The sequence below is a fragment of the Falco rusticolus genome, chromosome 1 (assembly GCF_015220075.1).
Source record: "Falco rusticolus isolate bFalRus1 chromosome 1, bFalRus1.pri, whole genome shotgun sequence".
Classification (NCBI taxonomy): domain Eukaryota; kingdom Metazoa; phylum Chordata; class Aves; order Falconiformes; family Falconidae; genus Falco; species Falco rusticolus.
Window position 1 is genome coordinate 35779073 of NC_051187.1, and position 18280 is coordinate 35797352.

At 54.7% G+C, this 18280-nt stretch overlaps 1 protein-coding gene across 2 annotated transcripts; it reads left to right on the plus strand.

Moving 5' to 3' along the window:
- Positions 1-3673: 3673 nt before the first annotated feature.
- Positions 3674-16850, plus strand: TBX3 (T-box transcription factor 3). Of its 2 annotated transcripts, XM_037388301.1 has the most exons (8): positions 3674-4079; positions 4693-5137; positions 6997-7264; positions 8534-8680; positions 10866-10942; positions 12291-12448; positions 13803-14500; positions 15306-16850. In XM_037388301.1, the coding sequence occupies exons 2-8, from the start codon at positions 4743-4745 to the stop codon at positions 15750-15752; spliced, it is 2190 nt and encodes a 729-aa protein (XP_037244198.1). In that variant the 5' UTR covers positions 3674-4079; positions 4693-4742; the 3' UTR covers positions 15753-16850. The 2 variants fall into 2 exon arrangements, with proteins under 2 accessions (XP_037244198.1, XP_037244282.1); XM_037388385.1 differs by lacking the exon at positions 3674-4079 and having other exon boundaries at positions 4195-5137; positions 7093-7264.
- The last annotated feature ends 1430 nt before the right edge of the window (positions 16851-18280 follow it).

The following is an 18280-nucleotide window of genomic DNA, read 5'->3' on the forward strand; positions in this document are numbered from 1 at the left end:
CGTCTGAGCCCCTGGGGATCCTTGGGACCTGACCGGCAGCATGATAAGGAAATGCATCGATAGGATGCAAAACCCCACTTAGGTTGTGCACGTTGGCCTTGTTCACCACGCACCAAGGTTTGTCCTCTCCTGCAGAGCACCTATGAGCACCCAGCACACGTGGGGTTGCAAGAGACCCCTCAGGTTTTGCTATGGGAACAGGGATTTGCGGTGTACCCCAGGGCGCGAATCCTTCCTGGTGGCACGCACCCACACAGCACCTCCACGTACACACACAGAGGTTGTGTAGCACACGTACAACCCCTCCACGCACACACACACGCCTCGGAGCTGCTCCCACAGGCCTGGGAGAGGACGTGTGGGCCCAAAAGCTGGGCTGCTTTATTTTCTTCTTGCCTCCTTCCTCCAGCTGGCTCTTCAGGCCACCGGGAGAGCCGGAACCTCTCTCCTCCCACACCTCCAACACACGCACGGGGCAGGCTCGCTGCACGCCCCGAGCTCTCGTGCAAACGCTAAAAGTTGCTTAGGAGGGTGAAATCTGAGCAAGTGGGGCTCTCCCAGCTGCTCAGCCACCAAAGGCCCAGGGTCTGGACTGGACCAGGGAAAACCCAGCGAGGTGCTGGCGGTGGCGGCCCCAGGGAGCGGGGCAGAGCTGGGGAAGGTGGGAGCCGCTCCCCCCGCCCCGGCCTTTAGCTCTTGTGCTCTGAGATCAGAGAGCCCCGGCCTGGCCGCGCTCCGGGGAGACAGCGGGGACCTTTCATGCCTCTTTGAAGAGCCAAGATAGTGTCGGCCTTGGTGCAAGCCCAGCCTGCAGACGGCCGGGAGGCGCGGGGGCAGCGGCTATCGCGCCGTGCTATCTCACCCGACCTCCCCCCGCCACCAGCCCCATCCCCACCTCCGCCCCGCGCCCGGCTCTTCACCGTCGGCCGCCCCGCTCTCCTTTTTTTCTTTACCCCGCCTTCCACCCCTTCGCTTTGCCATTCATTTCTGCGGGACTCCTTATTTATTTATTTCTGCGCCTCGCTTATTTATTTATTTCTGGCAAAGAGGCGGCTAACAAGTAGCTGGAAGCACTGGCCAATATTTAACTAAGATGGCTGGCCATCAGGTCCCTTTTGTTTGCTTGCAAATTAATCATCCAGCGCGCAGTCGGCGCCAGGGTAGATTTATCACACACAGAAGGGGGAATGAGGCGGCCGAAGGGAGACAAAGACTGTTCGCACCTTCCCGCTTTTGATCTTAGATTAGTGCAGCCTCCCTTCATAATACGAGTCTCCAGGGGGCTTCGTCGGGGAGGTCACTCGGAACTGGCGGAAGTTTGCACGCCATTAGCCAGACGCTGAAATTGGAAATCATAAGCGGCAAACATTTTATTTCGCTGCGCGGGTGGGTGCCAAGTGCGGTGCAAGGTGCGGGGAGGCGCGGAGGGCGGCAGCGGCTCCGGCCTCTGCCGCCGCGCCCAGGGCGCGCTCCGGAGGGGTGGGCGCTGGGGTGCGGGCGCGGCGAGGCTCCGGGCGGCTATGCTTGTCCTGCGGGAGCCCGTGGGCACTTGCCTGGGCACCGCCTGGTCCCCGGGAGAGACCGGTGGCCTGGTTGGGGCAAATTGCGGTAAACTTCTTGAAGCCGCCAGGCGTTTGCTGTGGGCTCTGTTAAAAGGCTGGCATTGGGTCTGGGGGTTCCCTCCGCCGCGGCGGCTGTCGGCAGGAGCCCGAGAACCGGTTCCGAGCAGAGGTTGGGAAGAGTCCTACTCGTCATTGATAACGAGTTGCCACAGCCCATCCCAGCGCTGCGCGGGTAGCCAAGCTCCTGGCTTCGCGAAACACATCAGCCTTGCCGCCCCCCCCCCCCCCCCCCCCTTTGAACGCATTACTCCCGCTTCCTTTCCTCCCTCCTCCTCTTTTCTCCATCCACCCCCACTCCCGACCAAAGGGGAGATATTTTGGTGAATGCAAAGAGATCCTAGACGCTGGTTACTACAGGGACTTCACCAAGCTGGCGCCAAGCGCTCTTAACCATGTGCGTCAAAAATGCAATGTTAGAAGAGCTAATCACTTTAGAGGTTCCGCTCCCATCTGCGCGCAGCCAGTGCCGAGCCCCCGCACTCCTCCGCTCCGCTCCCGCAGGATTATCTTCCCCTCTTTCAAGCAGGATGGGGTGTCGGGAGACTCCCCAGCCCCTTCCCCCCCCCCCCCCCGGGATGGTGTGGGTGATGATTCGGCACCTCCCCGCGCTGGGCTGTCACGCGTGGGCGCCCCGTGCCCTGCGTGCCCACGGCTCCCGCGACACGCACAGAGCCGCAAGCCCCCTCTTGCTGCCCTGGACTGTCACCCCCAGGGAACGTGTCTTCCCAGAAACTTCCCAGGCGGATCCCGCCCGGTTCGTCCCTCTCCATTGGGCCGGCGCAGCCCCACGCGTGATGCCTTCCCGGGGGGGTGGGGGGGTGGCTCCATGCGGGCCCGGCCGTGGGGGGCGGCCCGGGGATGGGCAGCCCGGGGATGGCCCCCCCGCCCCGACGCTGCCCCGGCCGGGCGCAGGGAACGCCGCACTTCCCGTCTCCTCCCCGCGCACCTCATGGAAGAGGAGGGGTGTGGGAGCGTAACCCTCTCGGCGCCGGTGCCAGCCGAGTGGCTTTAATCCTCCGCGGCGAGGAAAGAAAGAAGACAAAAAAAAAAAAAGAATAATGAATTTAAAAAATCCCTTTTTTTTTTTTAGCTGCCCCCCGCGATTAGCAGCCGCCGGGCCCGGGGCTGAGCCGGGCGGCGGCCCCCGCCCGCCCCGCCGCAGCCCGCAGCCGCCCACCAGGACAATAATAACGGCGGCCGCGGCCGCTCGGGCAGCCGGGGCCGAGGGAGCCCCGCAGAGCTGCCTCCGCGCCGGCTCCCACCCCCCGGGGCTCGTCCCAAGGTTTGCGGGGGGAAGGAAGGCGACCAGCCCCCGGCCTGGAGGTTCTGTCTCGTGTAAAGAAAGCAGCTTTCCCGGGGGGAGGGGGGGACACCGGGGGTGACACCAACTCCGGCGGCTGCGGGGACCGGCGGCAGCCGCGACGCGGCGAGGATGGGCGAGCGGTGCGGCGGGCCCCGCGGCCGCCCGAGGTGGGTCTGGGGCGAGAAGGGGGGGGGGCACGGTGGGGCCGCAGCGCCCGGAACGGTGCGGTGTGGTGCGGTACGGCGGGGGGCACGCAGCGCCGGACATCCCCACCCCCACCCCTCCACCACCCCCACCCCCACGCGTGGACCCCCCCCGCTCCCGGCGCGCCCTCGCCGCCCTCCAGCGCTGCCAGCAGCCGCTGCTTTGGAAGATCCTACCGGGCGGCCGGCCGGCGGAGAGCGCAGGGAAGTGCCCAGCCTGCCGCCGCGCCGGGGCCGGGGGGCGAGGCGGCCCCCAGCACCCCCCCTAGAGGCGGGTGCCGCCGGCCGCCCTCCCCGGCGCTGCCTGCTCCCTCCCCTCTGATCATGTTGACATATTCACACGGCCCGGAGTACTAGTGATGCTTTGCTGCAGCGTTACAGTTTCCGACACCTTCTTTTTATAACTCGGCTCTGTCCCCCTTCCACTCGACCTGTCAAAACCACGCCTATGGAGCCTCACAATTGGTCCGAAAGCGTCAAAGGGCCAATCAAGGAGGCTGCAGCTCCCCTGTAACCCACAACACATCCATACAATCCGGTGCACGCAGAGCACAGGCTCACAGGGAATTCTCAGAGCTGAGAGGCTCCTTCTCCCTCTCTCTCTCTCTCTCTCTTTTCCTCTCTTTCTCCCCCCCTTTTTCTCTTCCTTTCTCTTTCCCTCTCTCTTTCTCCCTCTCTCCTTTGCTGGAGCGCTGCTGGAGAGGAGACAAGAGCGTAATTCTTCCAGATTTTTTTTTTTTTTTAAGGCAGAGTGAAAGAGAAAGAGAGGGGAAAAAAATAAAAAAAAAGGAAAGGAGGAGGGTGAAAGAAAGAAGAGATCCTGATGGAAATCAGGGCAACCTGACCAGCTCCTGCTTGGAGAGGGGGGAAGGCGAGGCGGAAACGAGATTTCCCTACAAGTTTTTTGCTGCTGAAGGTTGCTCAGGAGCCTTCCTCGGTCGGCGAGGGGGGGTGGGTTTGTTTGCTTCTTTCTGCTTTCCCTCCCTTCCCAGCCTCTGCTCTGCAGCCTGACCGTACGGAGGAAAGGTGGAGGGGTGGGGGGGAGGGGGGGGGGGAGAGCCAGCCACCCAAAAAGAAAACCCAGCTTCGAGCCGTCACCCTCCGCCACGAAAGAAGAGAAGGGAGATTGAGACTAAGAGAAAAAAGAAGAAGAAAAAAAAAGATCTCGGCTTGTCCAGCCCTTCTGCGGCAACAGGAGCAGACAGCGAACCCGGTGGATTTTTTTTTTTTTTCCCTTCTTCGGCGTTTCTTTTCCAGCGCACGGACTTCCACTCCGGAGAAAAAAAAAAAGAAAAAAAAAAAGATCAACAAAACAAACGCAGAGGCCGAACACAAAAAAAGCAAGACTAATAATGAACAATCCTGTTAATCCGCTGTCCCGAGGGCTGGGGATGTGCCCCGGCTCGGGAAGTTGTAGGCTGTAGAAGTTCTGCCTCTCCCCCCATGTACTGTGCTTTCTAGAGCTTGTTTCCCCCCCCCACCCTTTTTTTTTTTTTTTTTTTTTGGTGCTTTATTGCTGTTATTGTTACTATCTTAATTTTTCTTCTTCATGATGTGCTGTTAGAAACCACTCCGGGACTACTCCAGCAGTAGGAAGACCGAGGAGTGGAGTGGATGAATATACCGATGAGAGATCCAGTAATCCCTGGGACAAGCATGGCTTATCATCCTTTTTTACCTCACCGGGCACCGGACTTTGCCATGAGCGCAGTGTTGGGACATCAGCCTCCCTTCTTCCCGGCTCTGGCTTTACCTCCCAACGGGGCAGCCGCCCTCTCCCTTCCCGGGGCTCTGGCTAAACCCATCATGGATCAGTTAGTGGGGGCTGCAGAGACTGGTATCCCCTTTTCTTCCCTGGGTCACCAGGCAGCAGCCCATCTGAGGCCTTTAAAAACTCTGGAGCCAGAAGAAGAGGTGGAAGATGATCCGAAAGTGCATCTGGAAGCCAAAGAGCTTTGGGAGCAATTCCATAAAAGAGGCACGGAGATGGTGATTACCAAATCGGGAAGGTAGGTCTGGGTCGGGGTTCGTGCCTCTCCCCCCCCCCCCCCCCCCCCCCAATCCCTGCACCCCACCAGGCTGCTCCAAAGCAAGGCTGTTTCACCGGCACTTTTCTCCATAAAACTCCTTTCACCTGGAATTACAGAAAGTTTTAGGCGGCTGAAGATCCAAGCCCATCTCGGGCACCATGCTGCAGGGAAAGGCTCAACCACGAGCTGGCCCTGCTCAGCGTGTGCAGGGGGTGAGAGGGTCCCTTCATGGTTCAGTAGCTTAATGCTTTCTGGAGAAGGCTGGTAGCAGAGAGAAAATAATTTGGGGTTGGAAAAGGAGCTGGCCTGACTTCAGCTTTGCTACATGTATTTTTTTCTTCCTTGAGAAAGAGAAAGGGGAATAAAGGAAAAATTCTGTGGAGCGGTGCATGGCTGCTGGTGAGGCAGGAGCTGCAGAAAGGCAGATAGGATCGGTTTATCAGTTCCTTCGCTTATGCCTCTCTCTCTACCGGGATCTAGGCGTGCATTTGTGCTGACTAATTAGATCTGGAAATGCACAAAAAGCTGACGAAAATACCCAGCGGTCCTGCAGCCGCTGCTGTGGTGGCGGGGAAGGGTTTGCAGCTCCATGCTGCCTGTCCCTGTATTTATATAATCTTCACGTGGGAATGAATGAACATACACGGCACGTCCACGCTCAGCATTTCTGCTTTTTATAGGTTTACCCATCTGAAATCCCTCTCTGTATTCGCTACTCATTGACATCTGTGCTCTTTTACAACTCTGCCTATCGCTGTGATGACATACAAGGAGAAAACCCCCTTCCCACCCGGGTGTTTTTATAAGGGACTCTCTTAGAAACCTCCCAAACAATTTGCGTGTAATTTGCCAGGAGAATAACTCGAGGAAGCCACTCCTGAAAAGTCTTCTTAGATGGCCTTCAGCTGCCTTGCTGGAGCCTCACCTACTTGCAGAGCACCAGTTGCAGGCTACAGGCTCAGGGGAAAAAAAACAAACAAACAAAGACCAGCAAGGAGGAGGGGAAAAATAATCCCCTCGCCCATTTTACTGCTTTCCCGAAGTTTTCTTTGTTAATTGTGGTCAAAAGTTTTTGCGGGAGAACCTCGGCGAGTGTTAAGCGCTCTTACAAGTTGCAAAGTCATGTGTTTCCTTTTAAGTTGAGATTGCTGAATGCCAACCGCTCGATATAATAAACAGCAAATTTGTGGTATCCTGTTCCAGTTTGGAGCTGGACTGGGGCGTGCAGGGGAGCGGGGTTGCAGGGAGCCCTCTGCACGATTGGGGTGTCACCGGCCGGCTGTGGCGTGGGAAGCCACGGCAGCCACTCTGCCCTCACGGTAGGGTTTTGGTTTTTTTTTCTCCTCCTCTGCAAAGTGGGAAAACTTCCCTCTCCACTCTTCGTCGGTGGACTAGGTTATAATAATGTGGAATATTTATTTTCTCGGGGTGCAATCTGTTCCCATGTCTTTGTTTAGCAGGCGAAAAGGGAAATAGGGAGAGACCCGAGAGCCCCAGATGAGGCTTTGCAGTTTAGGACTGGCAGAGGGTAGGCGCCCGCTGATTTCCAGGGAGCACGTACCTCTCCCCTCCGCCTTCCATCCCAGGGACCATTTTCTCCTGAAACTTTTAAGTGTTTGAGAAATCTTTTTGTTGGGGGCGGGGGTGAAGCCTTTTTGCTGGGCGGGGGACGACACACACGACTTTTCTGCTTCTGAGAGCTGAAGCGATTGCTTGGTAGACACGCTACCGAGATTCAGGAGCTTATTTAAATGCTGTAATGAATTTTTATTTTATTTTTGTCTTGTCTTTTCTTTACCTCTCTCTTCCCCCCCCCCCCCCCCCCCCCCCGCCCATAGGAGAATGTTTCCTCCATTTAAAGTGAGATGCACTGGACTGGATAAAAAGGCCAAGTACATTTTGTTGATGGATATTGTGGCGGCTGATGATTGTAGGTACAAATTCCATAATTCCCGGTGGATGGTAGCCGGCAAAGCTGACCCTGAAATGCCAAAGAGAATGTACATCCACCCGGACAGCCCGGCCACCGGCGAACAATGGATGTCCAAAGTCGTCACCTTTCACAAGCTGAAGCTCACTAACAACATCTCTGACAAGCACGGATTTGTGAGTGCCTTTTACACCTTCCCCCGTGCCCCCCTTCCCCTCCCTCGCTGCCTGGCCGGAGCGGGGGTCCTGGTGGGGGGGACCCTCCCAGGAGCGCAGCGGCTGCTGGGCCGGAGCCGTGCCCACAGCCCCGGCTGGCAGCTCCCGCGGTGGCTGGAGTGTGGGGAAACTGGGAATGAATCCCCCCGCCAGGCGCATCTGCCCGCTTTTATAATATTCCGTGATTTTTTCTGTTGTTGAGGTCAGGTCTAAACACTCGAGCTTATTCTGTAACCTCTCCGTGCCAGTCAGCATTAACTTTAGCGATACATTTCCAGCATAGCACAACTCGGTATTTCTCGGAGCTGTGGTGACTTCATATATATCTCTATCTATATTTTATTTTTTTAATAGAGTTGATCATACTTTTTAAGCGTAGGAAAATGATATGCATATGTGTATAAAGGGCTTAAAGGCCTAAGTACGCAAACATTTAAATATATATTAATCTGGATAATGTAAAGCAAGCCGGAGTGAAAATAAACAGGGACCAAAATCAGAGGTCAAGTTGCCCATTCATGTCTGTCCGCTCCTTTACATTTACTGGGTGTGCAGAGATAAAAACTTACCCTAAGAGTGAAATCAAACAAACCTGCTGATAAGTGCTCGGACGATCCTTGCCATTTCTTTCTATTCCTGGGAAAGCCTCCGCCTTGGAGCCAGGGGTTGCTGGTGGTGGCCGCGGTCGGGGGATCTCTAATGTGCCGAAGATTGCATTTGCTGGCTGTGATTTGATTAGACGATACATTTTTGCCTTTTGCAGAAGGCCTTAAGTGGATTGGGGCGAGCAATTAGACCTAGCCAAGGCTCTCGTGGTGGCGTTGCTATTGTAGCTGCTGCTGCTGCTTTACTTGATTTTATTTTATTACTTTTTTTCACTTTGAAATCAAAAGACGTTGCAGCCAGAACCCAAACAGCTTCTCCCGCTCTCCTAGGAGAGTTCTGCTGGGATTGCCCCCCTCCTCTCCCTTCAAGAGGTCCGGCGGGGAGAGCCTAGCTCCGGCGAGCTGGAGCTGTCAGTGCTTTTTGTTGGATGCTGCAAGGCGTGTGCGTGTTTGGAGTGTGCTCGGCGGGGAGGAGGAGTGAGGGGAGGAAGGAGAGGGAAGGCAAATTAGGAGGAGAAAGTGCCGATGGCTGGGGGAAGTGCGAGGCGGGGGTGCTGCTCCTGCTGACCGTCTTCTTTCCCCTCCTCTGCCCTCTCTGCTCCGGCCGCTGCCCCCCCGCCCCCAGACCATTTTAAACTCCATGCACAAGTACCAGCCCCGGTTCCACATCGTCCGAGCCAACGATATTCTCAAGCTTCCCTATAGCACGTTCAGGACCTACGTTTTCCCGGAGACTGAATTCATCGCAGTGACCGCATACCAGAATGATAAGGTAAGGAGATGAAGAAAGGATTTGTTTTACGTGTTTTGGCTTTTAAGAGAGCTTTTACTCTGCATTGTTCCTTAAAAATCACGAAGCCCATCCCGCTTCTCTCTCTCCCTCACCTCTTCTTTCCCCCAAAACCTCCTTGATCCAACTTCGGGAAGGCGCTGGGGGAGGGGGTCGAGCACTCTCTTAACTCGACCTCGCCGAGGGCAGTTAGAGGGAGGTCAGGGGGGGCTGTTTAGTTGGGTTTTTACCAGTACCTCTCCCCGGTATGGGGAAAGGGGTAGGATGGGGTGGGGATCGCTGCTCTCAGTGTGGATTTAATCTAAGATGCATCAGAGGGGAAGAAAAAAAGAGAGAGGGAAAAAAAATCGGCTCCGTGTGTCGAAAGAGAGGGGGGAGAGCAGCAGGGCTGGAGATTTTGTAATTTTTCCTGGCCTTTGTGCTGTTTTAGCTCCTTTAACAGCAATTGGCAATAAGGCTGGAGCGCACGTCTGGTTCCTATTATTATTATATTATGATTTTTTTTTTTTGCATCCTGCAGTGTTTTATTATTTTTTGTGGTGCAGAAATATGCTCTGATCAGAGAGGGGTATCTCGCTTGAATTTAGCTGGAAGGTCTGAAAAAGCCAGTGTGAGAAAGTTTTGCAGCACTGCAGACGCTGCCTTTCCATTTCTGCTGGTTTATTGTCGCTTGCGACGAAGGTGGTATATTTGAGAGAGTGGCAAATGGTGAATTTACGATAATTAAGTCAAGTGGAAGGAAGCGAAGGAGCCAAAAAAGGGGCTTTGATTTTTTTCTGTCTATAAATTATAACTTTGCGTGCGTGTGCGTTAAGCGCAGAGGGTCTGGATGTGCAGCCCCTACTCACTGCAGCTTCCCTGTGCCGCTCTCTGTCCCCTCACATCCTTCACTCTTAAAAGTCTGCACCCTTCTGCCCTCGGTTTCCAAAAGGCCACTTCTCCCTCGGGGCTCGGGCGATTTTCCTCTCTCGCTGCGGCCGGGCGTTTGCAAGGAAACGGAAAGAAAATGTGTGTACAGAGAGTAGACTTTGCTTTGGGACTTATCAGCAGGGCTGTTCGTCCCGGTCTATCAGCTGGGGCCGGCTTGGGTGAAGGACAGAAATGAGCATATTTGTCTGATTGCCATGAAATCGCCTGGAAAGCGGCGTGCGGGAGCGGCGGGGAGCTCTCGGCTCCGGCGCCCTGGGAGCCGCCTCGCCGGCAGGTCAGAAGGCACAGCCGGGATCACCTGGATTAACCGTCCTGCTGCTTTTGAGCAGTGGGGTTTCTTGCTCTTTCCTGATCCTGCGTGTGCGGCGGGGGGGTGGGGGGGTGGGGGTAACTCGGGAGCCGGGGCCGGTCCTGCCCGGCACTCAGCGGCAGGCAGGGGTTTGCTTTCGGGGTCCGGCTCTGCTCTCAAATTGAAGGGTTGCAGTGCTTTCAGCCCGGCCCAGGACCAGGGCTGGGAGCGGAATGGTGGGCAGGCAGCATCCCCTTTCCCACCCCGGTATCCCGTTATAGTGAGGGGAGCCCCTGGCCGAGCTTTGAATCCCTCTCTGCGCATCATATGTGTAGGCACGGGGAGTTGCAGGGTGTCCCGCTCTGCCCCCCGGTCCCTCCAAACACAGGAAGAAACAGCCATTCCCTGCAATAACCTGAATCTTGAGGAGACCCCCAAACATTCACAAAAAAACCTTACACTACTACCCCCCAAAAAAAAAATCAACTCCTGGCACCCCCAGTACCCCAACAGACACGCGGAGCATAATGCGATTATATAAAGTATTTTATTATAGCAAGGGGGTGGGTATGATTCCTTTGCGGTTTAATTATGGCATTCAAAGAGTTTTAAGCACAGGCATAACTTGCATGGATCGCATTGCACGGCTCAATTAATTCCGATGTGATGGCAGCAACACGGGGCTCTTTCATTGCCACCACAGCCCGGGTCACTGGCCAGGGGATTGAGGGCAAGCTGCCTCCAAACCAGCTTGGGAAAACAGGGAGATTCACCCCAAACCCAGGGACCTTTGCCCCCTGCCCTGTCCTGCTCCTCCTGGGGTCCTGCCAGTACTGGAGGGGGGACTGGGGAGAGGAGTTTTTTGCTGTTACTTTTTAATACAAAATCTCCTGATCTCTGCCCCAACCCCCTGCCCTTTTTTTTTTTTTTTTTTTTTTCATCCTATAGATCACTCAATTAAAAATTGACAACAACCCCTTTGCCAAAGGTTTTCGGGACACCGGGAATGGAAGGAGGGAAAAAAGGTGAGTCTGGACAGATTATATATAGGCACCTCGTTTGGTTTTCATGTGTAAAGCTCAGGACATGAACAGGTCAAAATCACCTCGCCTCGCCTCCAAACCACACTTCTCCCCGCCAAAATTCATAAGGATCTTGTCGTTAATAACGCCAAACTGATTGCATGGGAATTCTTTCCTGCTTTCCACATTTATTTTTCACATCGCAGGGAATGGCTGGCCAAAGGGATGGTGGTACATTAAACAAATATCACTGGAGAAAGAAGGTTCCCTTAAAATTTTGAGAGGGAACATTACATTATAGTTTGTGTCTGGGACTAGGAAAGAGGGAGAAGTGAGGGCAGAGCTGATCGCTGATTCAATCTCTTCTGGCATTTTCCCGGGGACTATGTCAAAAAGACTAAAATGTGGAGGAGAAACATATAAATAAAGTGTTTTGACAGAGGTGTCTTGTGAATATGGAAGTAATTAATGATAGAAGATTCTTAATTTTTCTAAAAGCAGCCAGACGCAGTTTGTGCCCCAGTTAGACAGCTAGACAGAACTTGTTCTAATGGGACTGGATTTTTATTTTTAATATTGGGGAAAATTGAGAAAGGGGTGATTTTTTTTTTCCTTTGGTGAGGGATATATCTTTTGTTACAGCAGACAGAATATTTCAGCTGTTTGCACTTTGATTTAGATAATGAATAAATCTATCTGTTTCTCCTTTTTTAACAAAAAATTTAAAAAAAGGAGGGGGGGGGGAACACGACACACGACTGTAATGTAAAACAAGAGGCCTTTCTCCCTGCCCAGCACTGAGCCCAGCGTGCACACACACACACACACACATGCATATGCGCACATGCCAGGTCCTCTTGTCCGTCAGTGTGAAAATAAAGCCAATGCTGGAGCCACAGGACGGAAATGATTTCTAATTTCTCTCTAAATATAAATAGATTTTTACTCGGGGTTAATTGTTGGTGAAAAGATTACATAAAGTGCCTAACAAAATAACCACTTCCTAGCAATCTTAGCAACCATTAAGATGGCTCATATCTCTGGAACATCCTCGCCTTTTAAAAGCTAATCTCCAGGGAATGCTTCCCTCTCCCCTCCGCCCCTTGTCTTTAATATCTGCCCTCACTGAGTTGCTGCTCACCGCTTCCAAGAAATCTCCTCTTATTAGCAGCCAAGCCCTGCCTGCGAGAAGCGTTCCCCCCTCGAGGGGACCTTGGCCCTTAACTCCCCTGCCCCAGTCATCCCCAAATGAGATCGCAAGAAGGGGCTGGGGAAGGGATGGGGGGTCCCTGGGGTGGTCCCCGGGGGGGTTGCCGGGGTCCACTTGCCCAGCGGGTGCGTGTGCCCGTAGGAAGCAGCTGACCCTGCAGTCCATGCGGGTGTACGACGAGAGGCAGAAGAAGGAAAACCCCACCTCGGATGAGTCCTCCAACGAGCAGACGGCCTTCAAGTGCTTCGCCCAGTCCTCCTGCCCTGCCGTGCCTGCCGTCGGCACTTCCAGCCTCAAAGGTGAGAGCTGCGGCCCCCGGGTCCCCCAGGACCCCCACGGGGAGAGCCTGGGTGCCTGCTCTGCGGGGGGACAGATCCTGGCCCGTACCACTGCCCTTGGGCACTGGCCTGCCTTCCTTCCGTCCTTCATTCCTTCCTTCCTTTATCTTGCCTTCTTTTCTCTGTTTTCTCTCTTTACTCTCTTCTGTCCTCTCACTTCGTTCTCCACTTTATCTCTTTTCTTTTCCCTATTTCCCTCTTCTTCCTGCTTTCTTCTTCTTTCTTTGCACCTTTCCCTTTCCCTATTTCCCTCTTCTTCCTGCTTTCTTCTTCTTTCTTTGCACCTTTCCCTCTCCCCTTCTTTTTCTCTCTCATTCTTTCCCTCTGCCCTCCTCACTCTTCCTCTCCCTCCTCCTCTCCCTCTCTCTCTGCTGCACGTTCATTCCTCCCCTCCTTGGTTCAGAAAGGAGCTAGCTCCAAGTCAAGGGAGCAAAGACAGACCACGGGGCAAAAGTTCAAAACTGGAGTCACTCCATTAATATTCCTCTCTGAATCTGTTATTAGAGGAAGGATCTTTCCCCTGGATACAGTCCCGAACTTTGTTATAGAAAAGTCACCCTTGATTTCTCTCCGTGCGGGGTTGGGAGCTGTCTGCAGCTCTCTCACATGTATTAATCCATCCAGGGGCGGGGGGTGCAGGGGGAGGAGGAAACAACCTCTTTTTTGTTGCTGCTTTACTCGTTTGTTTCAAGTCCTGCCGAGCTGAGGGGAGGGGACCCGAAAAGCAAACCAGAGCTTCGCACCTGGGGCGCTGAAATTAAGAGATGAAGTGCAGAGGAATCCGGCGAAGCCGTGCATGCGATTGGGGGGTGGGGGTGCAGGGGGTGATGGACGCGGGGGTGGGGGTGCGTGTTCAAAGTTTGCCCATTGAAAGGGCTGAAAGCTTGGAAAAAGTTCTTAGGAGACACATCCCCAAGGCCCTCCAACCCGCCGGCAGGACGGTGCTGTCCCTGCCGCTCCGCTGCCTCTGCCGCGGCCGAGGGGGGTCCCCGGGGGGTCCCCGCAGCCCCAGGCAGCCCCAGCCTCCGCTGGCCCGGCCCCACCCGGCTGGGGGTCGCTCCCCCGGGGCCGCTGCTTTGTTTCGCAGCCGGTTTTGCTGCCCTGTGTAAAGCTCGGGCTGGCTGGGATGGGGCGGGCAGTGGGAGCTGGGTGTGTGTATATTTATATGATTATAATAATAAAAAAGGAAGTATTTACATCTAAACCTCTGGCCGGCGTGGAAGCCTCTGTGCCCCCTTGCCCAGCCCGACGGGGACTGGGGGCTTTAGGGACGCGCAGCGCCGGATCCCAGCGCCGGGCTCCCTTTGTCTTGCAGATCTCTGCCCCAGCGAGGGAGACAGCGATGCAGACAGCAAAGACGATCCCTTGCTAGAAGCCAACGAGTCGGGCAAAATCAGCACGACCACCACCCCAGCTCCGGCCAGCTCCGCCGCGCCCGCCGGAGACGACCCCCGGCAGAAGGGGGGCAGCCCCTCCAAAAGCCACTTCTTCCCCAGTGACTCAGCGGGGAGTCGGAGCCGAGAGAGGACGGAGAAAGCCCCTCCGGACTCGCGGCACAGCCCGGCTACTATCTCTTCCAGCACCCGGGGGGGAAGCCTGAGCGGCGAGGAACTGAAAAGCCCCCTCAGGGATGGCCCCAAGGTAGATGAGAACCGGCTGCTGGGGAAAGAGCCCTTCGCCCCCCTGACGGTGCAGACCGACAGCGCGGCCCACCTCAGCCAGGGACACTTGCAGAACCTCGGCTTCCCCCCCGCCCTGGCCGGCCAGCAGTTCTTCAACCCGCTGGGGAATGGGCACCCGCTGCTGCTGCACCCCGGGCAGTTCGCCATGGGGGGGGCTTTCTCCGGCATGGCCGCGGGGATGGGGCCCCTGCTCGCCACCGTCTCCGGGGCATCCGCCGGTGTCTCGGGACTGGACAACACGGTCATGGCCACCGCGGCGGCCCAGGGACTCTCGGGAGCATCGGCGGCCGCGCTGCCTTTCCATCTGCAGCAGCACGTCCTGGCTTCTCAGGTAGCTCACTCCGCCCCCCCCCCCCCCCCCCGCTGCCCCTCTGGAGCAGGGGGGGCCGTCCCGGGGAAGGAGGGGGCAGCGGAGCACCCCTTTGGGTCCCCCCCACCCATCCCCGGCTCTCCCGGGTTTGGGGAAAGCTGGGAGGTGGGAAAGCCCCGCGGTGTGTGTGTGTGAAGGGGCGGGTGGCCCACCTTGAACTCCCGGAGCTCTTCCACCCACCCCGCTGTCCTCTGGCTCCCGTGCTCCGTGACACTGTGCCGGGGCCAGACCTCTGTCCCTCCCCCGCCGCCCCGGGGGCTTGGTGCCCCCCCCCCCCCGGGCAGTCCCAGCGCGCAGCTCCGCGGTGCAGGGCGCGTTGCAGCCTGCGGAGCGGAGCCGCCGGCGGGGGAGCGGCGGGGGGCTGCCCGGGGGGGGAGGGGGGTGGGCGGAACTGGCCGTACCCACCGGGACAGAGCGTTTGGACAGAGCGTTTGCCCCAGCGAAAGAAAATCTTCCCGCGGGAGAGAGACACCACGGCCCTTCTCTCATTGCGGCCCCTCTTGGGGCTGGCGGGAGGGGGCAGGCGATGTGGGGGCCGTGCGGGGTTGAGCCTCGGCAGGGTCTGCCTCGGGGGGGCGGGTGGGTTTGGCCTCGGTACTGGGAGGACGGGTCTTCATCCCGTCCCGTGGGCAGCAGCTTGGCCGCTGTCAGCTCTCCCAACTGGCGTGTGCGTGGGGGCTGCTGGCGTGGGGGTGCCGCGGAGCATCCCCCGTGGGGGGGATGTGCGGGCCGGTAACCCTTTCCTCTCTCTCCTCCTTTCCCGCAGGGCCTGGCCATGTCTCCCTTCGGAAGCCTCTTCCCCTACCCCTACACCTACATGGCAGCGGCGGCCGCCGCCTCCAGCGCCGCCTCCAGCTCGGTGCACCGGCACCCCTTCCTCAGCGCCGTGCGGCCGCGGCTCCGCTACAGCCCCTACCCGCTGCCCGTGCCCCTGCCCGACGGCAGCAGCCTCCTCACCACCGCCCTACCCGGCCTGGCTGCCGGCTCCGGCGAGGGCAAGGCGGGGGGGCTGACCGCCAGCCCCGGCTCCGTGCCCCTGGACTCCGCCTCGGACCTCACCAGCCGTTCGTCCACCCTCTCCACCGGCTCCGTCTCCCTCTCCCCCAAACTGGGCGCCGACAAGGAGGCGGCCACCAGCGAACTGCAAAACATCCAGCGCCTGGTCAGTGGGCTCGACCCCAAGCAGGACAGATCCCGCAGCGGCTCCCCATAACCCCCCTGCCCTCTGGGGGCTCATTTCAAATCAGTCTCGCAGTGCACTTTGTTTGAAAGAAACCACATCCTCCACCCCGCGAGTGTGTTGTTTTGTTGTTGTTGTGGGGTTTTTTTACCCCCCTCCTTGATTTTGTTTTTTCTTCCCTTTCTATTTTTTTTAATATAAAATCCCCCGGCGTTGTGTGCGCGCTTACCAACAGAAAGGTATCTGGCGAAGCAGGGGGGGTGAGGGTGGGGAGAGGGTCGGGGATGGGGGAGTGGAACCGAGGTGGGCGACCTGGGTTGGAGGCTGCTCGCAGGGAGCAGGCTGGCCGAGCCAGGTCACCGGCGGGGTTGTAGCATCCTCCTCTCTCTCTCTTATTTTTTTTTTTTTTTAACTGTGTAAAAAAGGAAAAAAAAAAACCAACAGAAAAACAGAAAAACAAGCACCTAAAAGCAAAAATAAAAGAAAAAAATCAAACAAACGTATGAATAAAAATTAAGTAAGAGAAGTGATTTTTTTTCTTTCCGAAAGAAAAGCGTGTAAGTAACTTGCATATCGGTTCTTCAACAGTTGTTTCCTGGGCGGGTTGTTAACGACAACCCCCTTAGTCAATATTAAGGGAAGCTGTGTGTTTAAAATATTATTGTGATGTCTGAGAGCCAGTCGGTGGCTTTTTTTGCATGTTCCATAGTAGTCTGCTTTTTTTGGGCGGGGTGGGGTGGGGTATTTTTTTATTTCGGTGGGGTTTTGTTGTTTATTTTTAATGCTCGTTTCAAATCCCAGGGAAAAAATTATTATTAATAATAATAAAAACAAAAATAAGACCCTCGTCCCTCTACCTTAAACATCCTCCCTGTAGCAACAACAGTAAGAAGTGTAGTTGGAAAGGAAAAAAAAAAAGTGAATTTATTTTATCTAAAAATCTCTGTAGCTTGACTGTAGGTTTATCACAGCTTTCCCTCTTTAATTGTATATGCAATAACAAGGTTTAAACATACTGAGAAGAAGAAAAGAGCGGACGCTATTATTAAAGTATTTATGTAATTATTTGATAACTTGTAAATACGTGGAATATGAATACTCGAAATTAAACTTTAATTTATTGACATTGTACATATCTCTGTAAATACGACTGCAGCTGTCTTTTTTTTCCTTCTGTTTTTATTTTTAGTCGTTTTCATTTCAGCTTCATAATTCCTTTAAACATACACCCCGACGCAGAGGAGAAATCCCCCCATTTCTGAGAGCTCACTTTTTAAATCTGAGTTCACCCCAGAAAACCTGACCTCGTCCTTTTGTAAAGGAGCCGAATGCAAAAGGCAAAGCAGTAACAAAATTAATCAAAGTCCTTTAAAAAAAATAAAAGAAAAAGCAGTGTGCCATGGTAGCTTTTAATCCTCGATTTCTTCAGTGTTCAAAGCGCTACTTTCCGCATAAGATGTCGACGACAAAAAAAATTATATACGTTAATACACGACAACAGGCTTCTCCAGTGGCTTGAGAGAAAAAAAGATGAAGATTCTAGGATTTTCTTTACTTTGTATTATTTTCCCCCGTTTCCTTGGTGTGTCAAAAAAACAACCCCGCGATGGAGTTTTACTACTGTGCTTATTGTTGTCTTTGTTTGAGTGAGTGCATATTTTCTTGGCTTGAAAGTCAGGTGCTCAGAGCTGGTTCAAAGAAAAAAAAATGAAGGTATATTTTGTGTTATATAAATGTTGAGAAGTTCTTGCTATTTTTTTCCTGTACTTTTTTTTTTTTCTTTCCCTTTTAAAAGTCACTGAAGTTTCAATAAATTTTTATTGAAATGTCTTGGGCGTACTGTGAAATGCCTTCACCCCAATCCTCCCGAAAAGTGCCTGGGAGGATGGAGGGGTTGAAAGATATATGTCCCTCTTCTGCCTTCCTCCTCCACCCCCCATCCCCTTCCCAATATTAAGATATTTCTCCTGGAAGGAGCTAGTACGAACCAGTCGGGATGGTGTCGTTTGAATTGTTGGTGGGGAAGGACGAGTTTTAAGCAAGCTGTTTATTGTACCTTTTCCTCTCGCTTTTAAAGTCGATCCAGAGGCTACGAAGTCACGTCTTTTAATGGAACAATATTAAGTGGCATTTGAAAAGTTAATGAGAAAGGCTCAGCTATGCTTTTATCTGTCATAAATTAATAACGCAAAAGTGAAGAATGAGAGAATAGATCGGTTAAATTTTAATGCACAGCCCTCCTCCAAAGTTTCCAGGTAAAGTACTCAGGAGTTGATGGTGCTGCTGGGATCGTTTTCCCTCCCGTCCGGGCAGAGGAATTGCCTTTTCCAGTTAGTTACCACCTGGAAATCCATGGTTTTGTTTTCGTGGTTTCACACACACACACACCCCTCCCCTGGAATCGCCCCTTCTCTCCCTTGGGCTGATGATATGATGAGATTAAGGTAGAAAACGGCTGAAACGGGGACAGGCATCCAGGCGGCAGGCTGGACCAGTGGCCTGGGAGGTCACTGGGAATCCAGGAGAGCTGGCAGCCGCTGGTTGCACCTTTGCCAGTCCAT